The following is a 19,705-nucleotide window of genomic DNA, read 5'->3' as shown; positions in this document are numbered from 1 at the left end:
GTTGTTTTATTGTTTCGCTTTATGTTATGCTCGATTTTATATTCTGCTCTCACCAGGTAGTGGTCAGAGTTACAGTCCGCTCCTCTCATGCTCTTTACATTTATTACATTGTTTGCATGCTTCTTCTCTATTAAAATATGGTCTATCTGATTTACTGTCTTCTTATCAGGGGAAATCCACGTTCCTTTATATATATCTTTTCGGCGTAATTGTGTGCTTCGTATCACCATTTGCCTTTCTGTTGCAAAGCCTATTATTCTTTGGCCATTATCGTTCGACACCTCATGCTTACTATATTTCCCTATTATGTGTTCGTATATATTCTCTCTTCCTACTTTGGCGTTGCAGTCTCCCATTATTATTTTGATGTCAAACCCTGGTAATTTATCATATTCTCTTTCCAATTGCTCGTAGAATTCATCTTTTTCTTCTTCTGTGGCATCTTCAATCGGTGCGTGTACATTTATTATACTTATGTTTCGTTTGTCCCCTTTTAATCTTATTGTGCATAGTCTATCTGATATTGGTTGGAATGCCATTACTCTTTCCTTCCATTTTCGCTGTATTATAAAACCTGTTCCTAACCTTCTGGTTTCTCCCCCGCTTTTAAAAAATACCACGTCTTCTATTTCTACTATTTCTGTTTCCAATTGTTTTGTCTCTTGTAAAGCTATTATTTCTACATTATATCTTTAAATTTCTCTAATTAATTCTTTGAGTTTTCCTGTTTCGTATGTGCCTCTTACATTCCATGTACCCAAGTTGACTTTAGTTTTCTTTTTGTTATCTTTTCTTATTGCCTTGTCCATTGCCTGCGTCGTTTCCGTCTTATTTATCTCTGTTGCAAACTGTATCTTGTCATTTTTCGGCTTTTCTTTTTTATTGCTGTCTTGATTTGTTTTATTTCCATAGTTCGTAATCCTATTCTTTGCATTTTTCGTCGTCATTTGTTTCCTTTCATTGCTATTGCTTAGTTTTTTGCTTTGGTCTCTACCACCAACGTTTGGTTCATTCCATCCCAGCGCCATATTTCATGATCGGCATATATTTTCTTATACCCTACTTTCACTTTTCTCCCTTCCTTTCTTAGTTCTTGCGCTTTTTGTCTGACACGTTTCTGTACAATTCTGTCGTTCTTTGATAGGTCATCGTTGATATAAACTAGACCTTCTTCTCGATTTCTCAATTTGGTTTTTTTCGCATGATTTTTCTTTTATCTTCTTCCTTTTCAAGCTCAACCAGACAAATTTTTTCTCCTAACTTCAGAGCCTTCTCTATTTGTACATCTACTTCTAATTCTGTCTGCATAAAATTTTTCATTGCATGTTTTCGGATATCTGGCCCATTTGTATCTATGTTCAATCCCTGTATAATTATATTTTTCCGCCTTTTTTGATTTTCTAAACTTTCAAGCCGTTCTTCTATTTGATAAACTGCCTGTTTTAGTTTCGTGTTTTCTTCTCTTAATGTTACATTCTCCTGGCGTAGCTCTCTTATTTCATCTCTATATTCTTTCTGCTCTCTACGCATCTCGCTAAGTTCTCTTGATTGTTCCTCGATTTTTAGACTTACTCCTGCCATCATTTCCATAATTTTTTGTATATTCTCCTCCATTTTCTCCTTTCTGTAGGAGGGAGATCTGCTTATTTTTCGACTTTTGTTAAAAGCCCGTTCCAATTCTTCCTCTTTTCTCTTCTTGTCGTTTTCGTCTGTCGTGGTACCGTCACTTTCTGTTCGAAATAATAGCTCTTCGTATTTTTTATCTTCTCTGCTCATTACAACTGGTTCGTTTTACTGCGATAAAGGTCTCGTTCGGACTATCTCCGCGGAAACTTAACCTTTCTCAGTGTAGCGTCTTACTTTTTTTCTTTTTTTTTTGATAAAATTATATTGAGCAGTATATACTATTTCGCTCCTCCCTACTTACAGGACTTCCCTGTCGACTTGGCAACACCGCGTTCCAATCAAACAAGAATCCACTTCGAATATCGTAATATCGATGACGTTTTATTTGTTTATGTGTTACGCTTACCTTTGATTTTTGCCAATTTGGAGCACAATTTCAATATTTAGTCTATTATTTTTCGTTCAGCGCGAAGATTACTCACTTAACTTCACACTTTATGCGTTTGCTGTAATTGATTTACTCTGCATTTCGCGAAAAACGGGTTTAATGCAGGAGCAAAATACAATTAATATTCACACACTCAGCGCAACGTTGCCATTCCCTACGGAGTAATACGACTATAAAATAAAAATGAATACCATTTTTATTCAGTTGCAATGCGAAGGCAAAACAATCTTACTTTTCAATCAGAATACGGAGCGCAGTCCAATCCTCTGAATCGCGATTTTCGGCTCTTATTGGAGCCTCATCGGAGAGAACGTAGGAACTATTCTCCATATCCTGACCGACCAGCACCGAGAGCTTTTCCCACCCATTGCAACCGAAGTGAAGGTATTAGGTGACTAGCGTCATCTGGCAATTGAAAGATGAAGTAGTTTTCAATCCTAATAGCAGGAACTTTACCAAGCTGCAGACGGGGGTGTGAATTGCATAGTGTAGAATTCCTTCCCTTTGTCTTCACTGCAGCATCCATGTGCTTGAAAATTGTAGCAGCCTTGGAGGTGTCACCAAGAAAGTGTACCAATAAGTTTTCAATTTAAAAATCTTTTAGTAATATTTTTAATATTTTCAATATTATCAATTTTGCTATTAGGATTGAAAACTACTTCATCTTATAATGTAATTTCTTTGCAATAATCATCTCAGTTTAGAACTAAGGCAAAGAATCTTCTTCTTCAAGTGCCATCTCCGCGACGGGGGTCGGCAATCATCATAGCTATTCGGACTTTGGAAACGGCTACTCTGAAAAGTTTGTTTGATGTGCATCCGTAGCATTCTCTCAGGTTGCGTAGCCACGATATTCTGCGTCTCCCTATGCTTCTTTTTCCTTGAATCTTTTACTGCATAATGAGTTGGAGTAAGTTGTATCTCTCTCCACGTGTAATATGTCCGAGATATACTATATAGATATAAGAAAAACTAATGTAGAAGTACTAAGAAAGGTCAACAAAGATAAGAACTGCTAAAAACTGTTAAAAATCTGAAAATGTCTTATCTAGAACAAATAGCGATTAGAAATCGATATAAAATATTACAACTGATTAATGGCAAAATAGAGGGACGTAAAGGTGTAGGAAGAAAACAAGTTTCTTGGTTAAAAAAGATTCCTGAATGGACTCAGGCATCAAATGCAAGACAATTATTATAAGAAGATCGAGAAGCCTTAGCAATGGTGATCGCCAACCTCGGATATTTCTGATATGGCACGTGAAGAAGAAGGATATTTTACCCATTAGTCCATTTTTGTATTGATTTTATCTTTATCTTTCATGAGTATTCTGTCTGAAGTTTATGTTTTCCATTCCTCTTTTGCTGTTGAACTTTCCATTAAGTTATCTATATTTTCTTTACATTTTGTTTACCAGCATTGGTTTTTTCTGTTCTATATTCATTTTTTGTTTCTTAAGTTTGCCTTCTCTCTTCATGATATCCTGTAGTCAGCCACTTTTCGTAAGCTTTCTTCTTTTCTTTTATTTGGTTTTTATCTGTGTTGTTCACCAATATTATTGTTGGTTTTTACAATTTATCCGGTCATTTTTCCTACCAATGGCTTCTTTTGCTGCTAAGTGTATCTGGGTTTTCATATTGTCATAGAGTTCTTCGTTTATTATTCCTTGTATTTCTTTCGTTTTTGATGCAAGTCTCAATAGTCAAAAGAAAAGAAATCAAAGTGTCATTTAGTTTATCCGTAGGGCACCTCTTTGATTTTATTTTTCAACCTCATTACATTTTATTTTTATTAGATTGTTATGATCGTTTGTTTGTTGATTCTTGATCTCACCAAATGGTGGTCTAATCCACATGTGGCTCTTCTATGGTATTTGTTTAATAATTTTACTTAATTAATTAATTTAGGCCACCTAAAATCATATAATTAGTGTAAATAAGAAAAGTTTGTTAATAATTATTGATTTATTATATTTATTTATAGGAAAGAGATTCAAACCTCGGCTTGCAAGTTCTCCAAACTCTCCTTCAACATCCAGAAATTAAAGTATCGGTCACAGACGTGGACAAGAGAGAACCCTTACTCTGGGCTGCCAGTGCTGGTTCTGCTAAAGCGGTGCTGGCTCTAATTCGAGCTGGAGCTACTGTTGAAGCGGCTGATAAAGACGGTTTAACAGCTTTGCATTGCGCAGCTTCCAGAGGACACACGGACTGTATGGATACTTTGTTGACTTTATGCGGGGCTTCCGTCGATATTATAGATACGAATGGATGTACAGCTTTACACTATGCTGTTACTCTTGGTAATACTGTCTTACTTTGGTTCCAAATGCTAAAAACGTGGTTATGACATAAAAAAGTCCCTATCAGAGATTTTCATGTTGCTATAGAGATGTTCATCTCTACAGTTCTTTTCTTATGCTATCGTAGAGTCGTAATACGCAGACACAAGAGTCAGACCTTATGTATTCTTATTCATAGCTCAGGGACAAGTGAGCCATGTGCGACGTTATTTTGGCCGGCAGTAAAAGTGAAAAAGAACGCATATATTGAAAACGCTGTAAACTGTTTCGTATTTTATTAATTTTATCACTATAAAGCAGATTCTTCATTTTCAAATAATATGTAGATAATAATGTAAGATAATAGTTGAGTTCAGATTTTATAACAGTAAATGTCCGAAATTTGTTAATGAATACCTAAATAGTAAAAATATACTTGAAGGTAATCAAAATTTTCTAAAAATACATTTAAAAGTACATAATTCTGCGATTAACGTCTATTAATCGCAAAATGTATAGTAAGAAGATAACAGAAATACAGTTTAGATGCGTTTACATTGCTGATAGCTTTTTGAATATAATAGTGTGAAATGACACTCTCAGTATACATAATAATAAATTTACATAAATTTTTAAATACCACGTTTCAAAGAAGTATCCGTTTTTTTTCTCCGTATATTTTTAAAAATTTCTACCACATCAGATCCGCCATTTTTTTTCTGGGAATGACCGATTCGTAATTGTAGACTTTAAACAACTCTTTTATTAACAAACTGAACACGAAGTTAAGCATTTTAATTGGTATTTTCAATTCCTTCCGTCATATTGGATCCGCCATTTTGTTTTTATTTCAAAAAAGTTGTATTGGTAATAACTAATTTCAAAAATATCTTATATTATAAAATTTCACAATATACCTATGCATTTAAAATAATGCCAGATTTGTAATCAGTGACTTTAAAGTCTTTAAAAGTACCAAAGGTACTTTTAAAGTTTGGAAATACCAAACAAAATGCATGGTGTACCAAATACATGTATGCATACGGTTCCATGACATCTCGTAACGCGACAGTTCGTAACCGGACAACTGGTAACGGACAATTCGTAACAGCGACAGTTCGTAACGGCGACACTTCGTAACGGCGACAGTTCGTAACTATACAAATTCGTAACGGACAATTCGTAACGTCCAAATTGAATTATTTTGTTTATTTTTGTTAACGTGGAAAGTGAGTGTTATTACTTTTATAAATGAAATTATGTTTATCAATTTAATCAAATATAATATTAACCAGTATCAGGATAAACATTTTTAATGCATTTCATATTTCGTATTTCACAATAAAAATATGTAAACTAAGTATTGAAGTCTTAAAAGGCATCCCTCTTATCAACTATAACCGCTGATTGAATACCCCCAACGTTATAACCAATCACAAGATTAATTAGAATAACAGATAATTATTATAATTTTTCCTTTACAGAATGTTTACTTAGCTTATATAGAAAGTTGCGAATGTCTAAAAACAGTTGTCGGCTTAAAGATTTTACAATTTACTTTATTAATCCTTTCTCGCTGCGTATGCAAATTTAAGGAACAATAAGAACACTTTTAAAAATATTGTTAAAAGTTTGTATGTATTTAAATATTTGTTTGTATTTAAAGACTTATAATATATTCTGAAACACGAAATATAAAATGTGTTAAACATGTTTATCCCGGTACTGATTCAATAAATTAATAAACACAATTTCAATTATAACTCAGTTAATTTCCGCGTTAACAAAAATAAACAGATTATTTCAACATTTTGACGTTACGAATTGTCCGTTACGAATTTGTATAGTTACGAACTGTCGCCGTTACGAGTTGTCCGTTACCATTTGTCCGGTTACGAATTGTCGCGTTACGAAATGTAACGCTGCATTTGGTCACGCATGCATATATAAATTTGGTACACCATGCATTTTGTTTGATATTTCCAATTAATTTGCGCCATTTTGTTTTTCAAAAAAATAATTTCGAATTTGTAATCACCGATCTTAGAAACACCTTAAATTACCAAATTTTGAAAAATATTGCGTTTTACTTGATATTTTAAATTTATTTTTGCATTATTAGCGGCCATCACATTCGTAATCAGCGATGCCAAAAATCCTTAGGTACGAAAGTAATTCTGAAATATATGAACAATATACGCTTTTAAAGGTTCATGATCACGACCACGTTTCGGCATTTGGAACCACAGTGTGTCTCTATTTTTAATCATAAATTTAAAATCGTTATTTTAATTCGTAAATATATTATTACACATTCTTACGTTTTCCATTTCCAAGATTCTTCTATTAGATTCATGTTCAAGGAATCTATTTCCTATTGCTGACGATCTTTTGTATAACTATCTGATTATTATAGGGCACGCTGATGCCACCGCTTTATTGTTAGCCCACGGGGCTGATCCCAATAGACAAGATAGAAAAGGAAGAAGTCCAGCCCACTGTGGATGTGCCAAGGGTCAGTTCGAGACAGTTAAACTGATAGGTAAGATTTTCTTACTTATAAATTAACCCAGTAAATGACCGTTTTGGGGTGTAATTTTTAGGGTCAACTCCCAATTGCATGAAAATTTGGACTTGGGTTTTACGTACCCTCCAGTTCAAAGTTGAACTTGTGTCGTTGGTTGCTTTTGCTTGGGGGTGAAGTCACCCCTTCTCGAGGGTAAAAAACGCTCGGTTAAGATAAGTCCGATTCTAATTTTAAGCAACTTTTTTTCTATATAATTTTTTAAGTAGGTATGTCAATACTTTTCGAGTTATTTGAGATTGAAAATGTTTATTTTTCGACAAGAAAACACGTTTTCAGACGGTTTTTCGCAAATAACTCAATAACTAAGTATTTTAACGAAAAAAATATTCTTAGCTTAACTTATAAAAAAAAGCAAATATATAGCTTATAAAAAAATTAAAATAACCGTGTATTAACGAAATCTATAAACCCAGTAAAAGCAAAGTTGTAATCTCATGTAAAGTACGTTCTTATTCGTCAAATTTCAAATCAAATATGTTAAGTGAAATAACCAAAAAAAATAAGCAATTTTTAGAGAATAACTAATTCAAGTTTGTTTAGTAAAGTGTTTAGAAATGCTTTATTTTTATTTTTTACAAAAATTTCTAGTAGCAAAACTAAACGAGTTCCTCTCAGGCTAAAGTTCTCCCCTTGTTTGTGGTAAAAAAAATCGTGAAAATCTCCCCCTATTTAGCACCCTAAAGAAAATTTATCGTTACCGCTTTACCATTTACTTTATATATGTACGTGTATTGTTTATACGATCTGTAAGTTTGACCTGTTCAAAGTGTTTATTTATGAAAAAATTTGGTTTTATAGAAATTTTTTTTTATATTTTGGAAAAATGCTCTTTTTTGAAATTAACTTAAAAAGTATTAGTGATACGAAAAATCTCAAAGAGTAAAAACATGTAGGTTTTGCTTTTATAAATATGCTAGTTTCATTTTGTTTTTCTGTAAGATAAAAATTGGTTAAGGTATAGCGGTTCAAAGTTTGCATACACTCACTTACACGCACTTACAGATCATATAAAAAATACATAAATTAAGTACATTTTTTGTAAAGCGGTAATGATTAATTTCATTTGGGGTGCTAAAGAGAGGGAGATTTTCGCGACTTTTTTTTACAAAAAAGGGGGCAACTTTATTTTGTGCGTAACTGGCTTTGTTTTGATGCTAGAAACTTTTATAAAAAATAAAGCTTTTTTAAACACTTAGTTTTAATGAGTTTTTCCCGAAGAGTGCTTCATATGTTGGTTATTTTACGATTACATATATTCAAATTGGAAATTGACGAATAAGAACTTTTTTCATGAGCTACAACTTTGCATTTGCTGGGTATATAGGCTTCACGAATACACAACTCTTATATTTTTTTCTTTGCTAGATTTTTGTTAACAATATTTTTTTTTCGCTAAAATACATAGTTTTTAAGTTATTTGCGAAAACCGCCTGATTACGTGCTAATTTTTGTCGAAAAATAAACATTTTCAATCGCAAATAACTCGAAAAGTATTGACATACTTAAAAAACTCTAGAAGAAAAGTTGCTTAGAATAAGTAAATTTATCCATTTTCGGAATTATTTTAAACGCGCGTTTTTTCACCGCCTAGAAGGGGTGACGTTCACTCCCAGCTAAAGAAACTAACGAAACAAATTCAGCTTTGAAGTGGAGGGTAAATATAACCTAAATACAAATTTTCATGCAATTCGGAGTTGGGCCCTGAAAATTACACGGTATCGCCGTATTTCCCGTTTATTTACTGGGCTAAATAAACTATAAAAATTATTCTTAAATGTATGAAAGCGTCAGAAGTACAAATAAAAAAAAATAAAGGGATGGAAGCAATGTCAGCATCATCATCAACAGCTATTCCATCCATTGTAGGATGATGTTCGTAATTTTTAGCATCCATTCGTGACCAGTTATTTGCTTGATGTCATCAATACATCTGATTTGAGCTCTACCTCTACTTCTCTTGTTTGTTCTGGGTCGACATTTAACAATTCGTTTCGTCCAACGGTTGTCTTCCATTCTTACTATCCAGTTCCATTTTAACACGCAATCTTTTGAATTACATCTGTTACTTTTGATCATCTTCCCTAATAACACCAAACATTCCATGTATGTTCCTAGAATGTACACACAGGATATTGAAAATATTCCTGGAATGTCCTCAAAAGCAAAAGAATGTCCCCTAAATGTCCCAGGAAAGTCCTCTGTCAGCATTTTAAACATTCCTTGAATGTCTTGTTGGAACATTCCATGAATGTCTACGAATGTTCTTTGGACATTAACAGTATATTTTTTATACATTCCCTGGATATAGTCGCTGATGTGACATAATACCTCCGATTTGTTATTTCATGAGTTTTTTAAGAGAGACTAAAAACTTTTTTTACAGTCACCTCCTATTTTTATATGATATTTTTTGACATGTTTTGTAGTAAATTCAACTATCTATTTACTACAAAACATGTCAAACCTTACATGTGAAAACAGGACATGAACCTAAAAATGGTTTTTCGTCTCCTACAAAATTCATGAAAAAGCAGATATGAGGTATTGTCACATCACCGACGATATACCAGAAGTATATTAGTGGAGTCACTGAAGGTGGATATGAGCTATTACCTCCGATTTCGTTGAAGCTCCATCGATTTGCATGAAAATTGGTGAGTGGTTAGAGGATATCTCAAGGAACAAAGGTGATATGGTACCAACTTGCGCTTTTACCCCGGGGGTGGATGCCACCCCTTCTCGGGGGTGAAAATTATTTTATTAAAAATAACACCATAATTAGATAGAGGGACAAATTTCAAGCAAAATTTGTTATATAAAGTTATTAAAATAAATCAAAACTTTTGGAGTTATTAAAGATCAAATATTTTAATTTTTCTTGAGAAAAATGCATGTTTTTAACCAATTTTTCATCAATAACTCAAAAAATGTAAGTTTTTACAAAAAAGTTATAATTATCAAAATTAAAGCTAATAAAAAATGAAATAAACTCCTTACTATAAAAATATTTTAATGTTAACTAAAAGTGAGTTATCGGTAATTGAATGTATATTTTTTTCGGCGAGTAAAAAACTCTAAGTATTCAAGCTGAATTAACGGGAAATTGGTGCATTTTATAACATAATCTTATTAAACATTTGTCAAATTACTTAAAAATATCTATTAAATGAGACCACGAACATGTTGATAGCGTTAAAATTTATGTTCCAAAATTTTTTCACAATTTATCTTTAAAAATTTTTCCAAAAAATGTTATTGGTTTTTTTTTAATTGCTCCGTTCGTGTTTACGATATCACGTTCATCTAAAAACCTTTTGAAAGTTAATTCCAAGTGCTATTTAAGCAACTTGAAACTAATCTTTTAAACCCCTTACTTTCTTAAAAATAAAAGGTTAAATGACCCCGGTTGCATGGTTCCACAGTAAAATTTAAGATTTAAACGTTTCTAGCTGGGTTATTTTTTACCCTATAGAAATACTAAAACGGGTAAAATATTTGGTACAGAAAAAACTAAAATTTGGTTATATATAATTTTTTATGTATATTGAGTATTTTTGGAGTTATTATCAGAAGAATATGTGAATTACAATAATTTTAAAAATTATGATTTTTTTACATTATATCTTTTTTTTTTAAATATGCATTCTAAACCGGTCAAAATTATCTAAAACATTACTTATGCTAATATAAAGAAGTTCTTGTAAGGATTACTATAAATTTTAATTTTTTGTGGAAATGGCATATGTCTTATTTTTCACTTTTTCCTAAAAAATTCGAAACCGTTCTTTTATTTTCATTATAAGGTGCTTAATTTTGACTCTATTACCTTGTTCTGAAGCTCATTTGATAGGTATTCCGAAGTACTTTGGCAAATGTTTAACAGGAAGATTTTATACATTGCATCGTTTTCCCGTTTTTTAAGCTTGAATACTTAGATTTCAATACTCGTCGAAAAAAATACACATTCAATTGCCAATAACTCACTTTGAACTAACATTAGTTTAGTTCTTTCTTCTTTTTAGTTCTTGAGTTTCTTTAGTTCTACAATCTGGTCATAACTGACCAATGAGCAATTTTAATTTAACCTAAATTACTACTGTTCCTTACCCCATAACGTCTCTTATCTAATCTAACAAGATCGTGCACTATTCTAACATACACAGGCACACAACCACTATGCTCTGCTTTTCACTATCACCTATCACTCAAACTAGTTCAAAAGGATTTGTCCTCTTCAATCTTCTAGTTTGCCCAGTAGTATCGAGGAGCTGGATTTCCTCAATATTCTTGTAGGTACTTATGAAGTTGTTGCTCGTGACTTCCAACTTTACTCCAACTTTAAAAACAAATCCAGCTGTAAAATATTTATGTGCCAGAAGGCTTTGGTATGCTTTCATCTGCTGCTTAGAGTAGTTACTGTGAGACTCCACCAGATATGTATAAATATCTATAATAGATACAGATACAGATATGTATAAATATCTATAATCTGACTGAATTGTATATGGATCTAAATCTCCAATTGTTTTCAGCTTCAATAAATATCTAAAAAAATAAAAGAAATAATGCTATTGCTTGCAAAATTCATCAATATTCTCCAACATCTGGAGTTTCTAATAATAATTTCCTTAAATAATCACTTTGCATTGTGGTAAAGTTTATAATGTTCACAAAATACAGCAAATGAAATCCAAATGAATCCAAAATAGACAAAATACGACATAACAAACATAACCTCTGTAACTTTTTGTATGCCAACCAAAAGTCACATGGTTTGGATTACCTAATACATAGATACACGCGCGGCAAATTTGAAAATGAACGCAAATTGAATAGTAAATGGCCTCTCTTAAAATATAGGACATTGGTAGTATGTTCATAGAATGTCTTGTGGTAACATACCACCAATAATTTAATCAGATGTTCACCGAATGTTCCTTCAATATCCAGGACATTCAAACGTTAATAAAACTTTGATAGTACATTCTTGGAATGTTTTGTGTTTTTAGGGTTCTTATACCTTCATTGGATTATTTAAGATCTCTGAGCTGAATATTGAACATTTTCCGTTCCATAGCTCTCTTTAGAGTTACTTGAAGTTTATGAACTGTGTTGATATTAAAAGCCCATATTTCAGTTCCATATGTCAGAACCAGCAATACGTATTATCCGAAAGTTTTTGCCTTTAGAGTATTTGGTAAGGTGCATTTGAGATTTAAATACTGTTTGTAATCTTCCAAATGCTGTCCACAGTGTCCATGCTTAGGAACATATATTTAAATCCGCCTATAGGTATGTTAAGTTTTGATAATTAGATTGTTTTCCTAAATATATATTCGACTCAACCTTTTCTACATTGTTATTGTTCCGAGTTATATACTCACTTATATCTAGAGATTCGTTTGTTAGATATATTGATTTCTTGCTAAATGTATTTTTAACTATTATATTTCTTTTTGATTTTTTATAGGTCTAATAGCATTTCCTTCAGTTCTTCTCTGTCTTTTATCATTAACGCGGCAAATCTGAGCTGACTCGGGTTTGCGTCAATAGCCACTCTCTTATTTGCCCATTTTAAAGTTCTAAACATGTCTTCTAGAGCTAAAATAAATAGCCTGGATGAGATAGAATCTCCTTGTTTTACCCCTCTCTGTAGTTTCAACTTTTCTGAATTTTGTTTTGTTTTTACTTGCGATGTTGCATTGGTATGCATATTCTTAATGCCTAGGTACAATGTATATCGGTCACCAATTCTATTGTTGCTTAGGCATTAAGGATTGAACACATTTCTATGGAGTCAAATGCTTTCTCGTAATCTATCATAGCTATCCAGAGTGATATATTGTATTCGTTTGATTTTTCGATTACTGTTCTTATTACATGTATATGATCTATGATGCTATCACCTTATGGTTCATGTGCTTAATATTCATGATGATGATGATGAGCATTCTGTGAGTGCTACATGTGTTTATCGTATTTAACACTACTGTATCTTATATTAGGTCCATGTCACCAGCCCCCCCTTTTTCAATTTGAGGGTCAAAAAAAGCTCATTCGTTTGTATTGCGTTAGTACTGGATTGTATCACCCTTCATTCGTTTGTACTGCCCCCACCCTTTTAAATCTGCCTGGAGGGGCTGGTGACATGCCATCCCCCCCTTTTTCGATTTGAGGATCAAAAAAAAGCTCATTCGTTTGTATTGCGTTAGTACTGGATTGTATCACCCTTCATTCGTTTGTACTGCCCCCACCCTTTTAAATCTGCCTGGAGGGGCTGGTGACATGCCATCCCCCCCTTTTTCGATCTGAAGGTCCGGGATGGGTATGTTCGTTTGTACTACGTTAGTATCGGATTGTATCGTCCTTATTTTGTTTGTACTGCCCCCACCCGTCTAGATTGGCTTGGGGGGGCCAGTGACATGCTACCCTCTACTCTGCACTTTTTGCCTTCTGAATGTAGAAAATAGGCTATTTCGTTTGTACTGCGTTAGTACTGGATTGTATCACCCTTCATTCTTTTGTACTGCCTCCACCCTTTTAAATCTGCGTGGAGGGGCTGGTGACATGCCATCCCCCCCTTTTTCGATATGGGGGTCCGGGATGGGTATGTTCGTTTGTACTACGTTAGTATCGGATTGTATCGCCCTTATTTTGTTTGTACCGCCCCCACCCGTCTAGATTGGCCTGGGGGCCAGTGGCTACCCCTCTAATCTGCACTTTTTGCCATCTGACGTCGAAAGTAGGCTATTTCGTTTGTACTGCGTTAGTACTGGATTGTATCACCCTTCATCCGTTTGTAGTGTTCCACCCTTTTAAATCTGACTGGAGGGGGATCCTTTTTTTCGATCACGGGGTCCGGGATGGGTATGTTCGTTTGTACTGCGTTAGTATCGGATTGTATCGCCCTTATTTTGTTTGTACCGCCCCCACCCGTCTAGATTGGCCTGGGGTGCCATTGACATGCTACCCTTCTACATTTAAAACAGGGGAGGATTAATGCTAGGAGGAAAGACACAAAATTAGCCAAAACTATTATAGTAACACCGCGGGTGTAAAATTTGGTAAATTCGTCAAAAATGTAACGAATTACATTTTGAAACTGAAAAACAGGCTTGCAAGCCACTCTCCATGGCGAATGGAAAGTTACACCCTCAGATGGATCTCGGAGTAGTTCTACGCTACCGATTTGAAAAATGGTACATGTATTTGTTGGAGATATTTTGAACACCATTTTCGATCAGAAATCAGAGGAGCGACCTTGCCTTTTCCTACTAGGAAGAAATTTATCCATCCCCTCAATAAATTTTACAGTTTTACACGCTATCGATATGAAAATCAAAGATCTCATGCGGCGCATTCCGAAATGCACTCTTCGTTGTACAATTTCAACCTCTCTGGATAACTGATTGACTGAAACATACATACGGCAGAATTCATTGGAATCGAAAATTATTAAAAGTATTTGGAACATTAAATGAAAAATTCCCACAATCAATGTCTTTCCTACCATCTAATGCGAGAGACCAGATAACAATAATTGCCGTTGCTATGTTATGGTAATTTGTTTTCTAGAAAGGTTTGTATTGTTCATTTATGACTGCAATGAGATTCAGAATTTCCGTATTCCATTTGCATAATAAATATAGTGTCAAAAACTTGCTTACACATTTGACGCACTGTCCGTCAACGTGTTAAAGACTCTACAGATTCAGTGCCAAAACGAGACATTTTTATAGAAAAATATTTGCATATATATGAAATGACAAACTGCCCTATTAAATAAACAATGACAGTGCAATTTTCGATTTTTTTACTATGGAATTATCGCTGTATAGGCCAGGGCGGATCTGTTTTGAAGTGGATGTGAGAGGTGGCATTCAGATTTTTGCAGATAAAATTAGGTGACAACTTTAGTAATTATAATTGGCTTATGCTCCTTCTAAAATATGTCCGAAACATTAATAAAAATTTCAAATATTTAAAAATTTCGAAAAACATCGATTTTATTCAACTTTTCAATCGTTTTTAAAACGATTCATTTTGGAACAAAGTCGTAGGGAAATAAAATAAAGATAATTGAATTTAATACGACTATAAAATACACTTAATAGATTTTGCATAATAATTTTGAAATCTAAATTTTTTTAAAAAAGCTAAAATTTTTTATAAACTTTCTGAACAAAAAGTAGACCATTATTTAGAAGTTTTGCTAATTTTTTTTACATATAAAGATACGCCCTACCTATCTAATACACTTTACAGAACTTAAGTTGGTTTATTTAATCGGCCTCAGCAATGTTTTAAAGTTATACACAATTTTTTGGCTTATAAACAAATACAGTGAGGACGTTTGAGTTAATAAATACGAATAAATTCATTTTTCTGGTATTTATCAAATAAACATTTTTTCTGTTTTAGGACAACAGTAAAATGTATCTCGAATTAATTAAATTAAATATTTTCTTCTGTTTGTCTCAATTAATTAAAAAAAAATTGGGCACCCTGAATAAATAATTATGTAATAAATAGAGAATTGAATAATCTTTCAAATAAGCTAGCACACGACCCACATTTTCATTTAAAAAAATCATCGATTACGTCATCACAGCCAGATGGATGACATTAGTAGTATGATAGATATCCCAAAAATTATAATTTAAATATAAAAATCGACCTGTTTAGGGATTTACCTCCAGAGTTGCCCATTCTCGAGAAAATGAATTTATTCCAACTCAAACGTCCTCATTATATTTGTTTATAAGCAAAAAATTGTTTATATCCTTAAAACAGTGCTGAGGCCCCTTAAATAATCCGATTTTAATTTTGTAAAGTGTATTGGATTGATAAAGTACCTCTCGATATGTAAAAAAATTAGCAAACTTCTAACAGGTCTACTTTTTGTCGAAACAAAATCTATTATGTCGATTTTAATGAAATTTGGTGGACGGATTGAGTATGTTGTAAGAATTTTCTAAGTAAAATACGAAGGTTCTAAGTGCAACCAAAGTGGTTGAAAAACATTGAATAAAAAGAGGCTTATTTTGCCCTCTTATTTTGTATTTATTGCTAGTTTGCAGAAAGGATAATCATTTAAGATATCTTATACCAGTCGTGTCGTATATCATACAAAATTCAATTATCTTTATTTTATTTCCCTATGACTTTGTTCCAAAATTAATCGTTTTTAAGTTACAAGCAATGAAAGTTGAAAAAAATCGATGTTTTTCGAAATTTTTAAATATTTAAATTTTTTAAATAATGTTCCAAACATATTTGAAAAGGAGCATAAGTCAATTATAATTACTGAAGTTGTCACCTAATTTTATCTGCAAAAATCGGAATGCCACCTCTCACATCCATCTCAAAACAGATTCGCCCTGGTCTATACAGCGATAATTCCATAGTAGAAATCGAAAATTGCAATGTCATTGTTTATTTAATAGGTCAGTTTGGCATTTAATATACTTGCAAATATTTTTCTATAAAAATGTCTCGTTTTGGCACTGAATCTGTAGAGTCAATTAACACGTTGACGGACAGTGCGTCAAATGTATAAGCCAGTTTTTGACACTATATTTATTTTACAAATGAAATACGGAAATTCTGAATCTTATTGCAGTCATAAACGAACAATATAAACCTTTCTAGAAAACAAATTACCATAACATAGCAGCGGCAATTACTGTCTGGTCTCTGACATTAGATGGTAAGAAAGATATTGATTGTGGGAAGTTTTCATTTAATGTTCCAAATACTTTTAATAATTTTCGATTCCAATGAATTCTGCCGTATGTATGTTTCAGTTAATCAGTTATTCAGAGAGGTTGAAATTGTACAACGAAGAGTGCATTTCGGAATGCGCCGCATAAGATCTTTGATTTTCATATCGATAGCGTCTGAAACTGTAAAATTTATTGAGGGGATGGATAAATTTCTTCCTAGTAGAAAAAGACAAGGTCGCTGCTGCTGTGATTTCTGATTGAAAATGGTCTCCAACAAATACATGTACCATTTTTCAAATCGCTACTACTCCGAGATCCATCTGAGGGGGTAAATTTCCATTCCCCATGGAGAGTGGAGAGTGGCTTGCAAGCCTGTTTTTCAGTTTCAAAATTTAATTCATTTCATTTTTGACGAATTTACCAAATTTTACACCCGCGGTGTTACTATGTGCAAGGTTTGGCTGATTTTGTGTCCTTACTCCTAGCACTAATCCTTCTCTGTTTTAAATTTAGAAGGGTAGAGGTAGTACAAACAAAATAAGGGCGGTACAATCCAGTACTAACGCAGTACAAACGAAATAGCCCATTTTTGACATTCAGATGGCAAAGAATGCATAGTAGAGGGGTAGCATGTCACTGGCCCCCCAGGCCAATCTAGACGGGTGGGGGCGGTACAAACAAAATAAGGGCGATACAATCCGATACTAACGTAGTACAAACGAACATACCCATCCCGGACTCCCATATCGAAAAAGGGGGGATGGCATGTCACCAGCCCCTCCAGGCAGATTTAAAAGGGTGGAAGCAGTACAAACGAATGAAGGGTGATACAATCCAGTACTAACGCAGTACAAACGAAATAGCCTATTTTCGACATTCAGACGGCAAAAAGTGCAGAGTAGAGGGTAGCATGTCACTGGCCCCCCCAGGCCAATCTAGACGGGTGGGGGCAGTACAAACAAAATAAGGGCGATACAATCAGATACTAACGCAGTACAAACGAACATACCCATCCCGGACCCCCAGATCGAAAAAGGTGGGGATGGCATGTCACCAGCCCCTCCAGGCAGATTTAAAAGGGTGGGGGCAGTACAAACGAATGAAGGGTGATACAATCCAGTACTAACGCAATACAAACGAATGAGCTTTTTTGACCCTCAAATCGAAAAAGGGGGGATGGCATGTCACCAGCCCCTTCAGGCAGATTTAAAAGGGTGGAAGCAGTACAAACGAATGAAGGGTGATACAATCCAGTACTAACGCAGTACAAACGAAATAGCCTATTTTCGACATTCAGACGGCAAAAAGTGCAGAGTAGAGGGTAGCATGTAACTGGCCCCCCCAGGCCAATCTAGACGGGTGGGGGCAGTACAAACAAAATAAGGGCGATACAATCAGATACTAACGCAGTACAAACGAACATACCCATCCCGGACCCCCAGATCGAAAAAGGGGGGATGGCATGTCACCAGCCCCTCCGGCAGATTTAAAAGGGTGGGGGCAGTACAAACGAATGAAGGGTGATACAATCCAGTACTAACACAATACAAACGAATGAGCTTTTTTTGACCCTCAAATCGAAAAATGGGGGATGGCATGTCACCAGCCCCTCCAGGCAGATTTAAAAGGGTGGAAGCAGTACAAACGAATGAAGGGTGATACAATCCAGTACTAACGCAGTACAAACGAAATAGCCTATTTTCGACATTCAGACGGCAAAAAGTGCAGAGTAGAGGGTAGCATGTCACTGGCCCCCCCAGGCCAATCTAGACGTGTGGGGGCAGTACAAACAAAATAAGGGCGATACAATCAGATACTAACGCAGTACAAACGAACATACCCATCCCGGACCGCCAGATCGAAAAAGGGGGGGATGGCATGTCACCAGCCCCTCCAGGCAGATTTAAAAGGGTGGGGGCAGTACAAACGAATGAAGGGTGATACAATCCAGTACTAACGCAATACAAACGAATGAGCTTTTTTTGACCTCCAACTCGAAAAAGGGGGGGATGGCATGTCACCAGCCCCTCCAGGCAGATTTAAAAGAGTGGGGGCAGTACAAACGAATGAAGGGTGATACAATCCAGTACTAACGCAATACAAACGAACGAGCTTTTTTTTTACCCTCAAATCGAAAAAGGGGGGGCTGGTGACATGGACCTTCTTATATTACGTTTCCATTGTTGCCTAACATGTACGTTATGTATAGGTTGTGTTCTTTTACATTTTTATATTGTTATAGGTTCACATGGAGCGAACTTATGGCTTAGAAACGCTCGAGGTGACTTTCCTCTACACGATGCAGCTGCGTCTGGTAGAAGAGAGTTGGTGAGGTGGCTCTTGGAGATAAGACCCAGTCAAGTAAACGCAAGAAACAATGATGGTCGATGTTCTCTACATATGGCTGCACTGAACGATAACGCAGACATGTGCAAAGTAAGATTTATTAATTCTACATCATAACTTAGCTCTTTTCCCTTTTTAACCTTTTATATTATTGTTAAGAGAAAATTAATTGGAGGATGTTGAAAGATTCAGGTCAAAAATATTCGAAAAAATATTCTGGAACATGAAAGAAATTTCTAATAAAATTTGAAGATAGATGGTCAGTATTATTAGAGTTACTGATATTGAAATACTTGGAAAAACCTTGATTGAGATTAAAGAAACCTGGTGGCTGGTTGTCGGGACCGGAAATGTTGGAAGTAGAGTTTGAAGGGGATCTCGATTTGATCTGTGGTACTATTGGAGAAATTGGAAAGATTTAATAATTATTGTTTTTCACAATTTTTAACTTTGACTTTGACTATGCTTTGGGATATACATACTAGGGATCTCTCTCTTCAATCCTGACCCCCCGGATTGAGTGTAGTGGTCGACGTGATGTCGTGTATTGTTCGTCTCCAAAGATCTCTCTCTCTCTGCATAGGTCTTTTGCATATTCCTGTAATTTGATCGATCTATCTTGTTGCGGATCTTCCTCGTGATCTTCGGCCTTCCACATTTCCTTGTATAATGAGTCTTTATTTTCCATTAT

At 34.4% G+C, this 19,705-nt stretch overlaps 1 protein-coding gene across 1 annotated transcript in view; it reads left to right on the top strand.

Annotated features, from left to right (window-relative positions):
• The window catches only part of LOC114331867 (ankyrin repeat domain-containing protein 12), a 140,882-nt gene that overhangs the window by 67,857 nt on the left and 53,320 nt on the right, over positions 1-19,705 (top strand). Inside the window, exons 3-5 of the mRNA XM_050653291.1 lie at positions 4,059-4,377; positions 6,773-6,898; positions 18,911-19,104. Coding sequence (XP_050509248.1) covers positions 4,059-4,377; positions 6,773-6,898; positions 18,911-19,104 — 639 coding nt within the window. The remainder of the gene's footprint in view (positions 1-4,058; positions 4,378-6,772; positions 6,899-18,910; positions 19,105-19,705) is intronic.

The sequence above is a fragment of the Diabrotica virgifera genome, chromosome 6 (genome assembly GCF_917563875.1).
Source record: "Diabrotica virgifera virgifera chromosome 6, PGI_DIABVI_V3a".
In the NCBI taxonomy this organism is placed as follows: domain Eukaryota; kingdom Metazoa; phylum Arthropoda; class Insecta; order Coleoptera; family Chrysomelidae; genus Diabrotica; species Diabrotica virgifera.
This window is presented reverse-complemented; position numbering and strand designations above follow the sequence as displayed.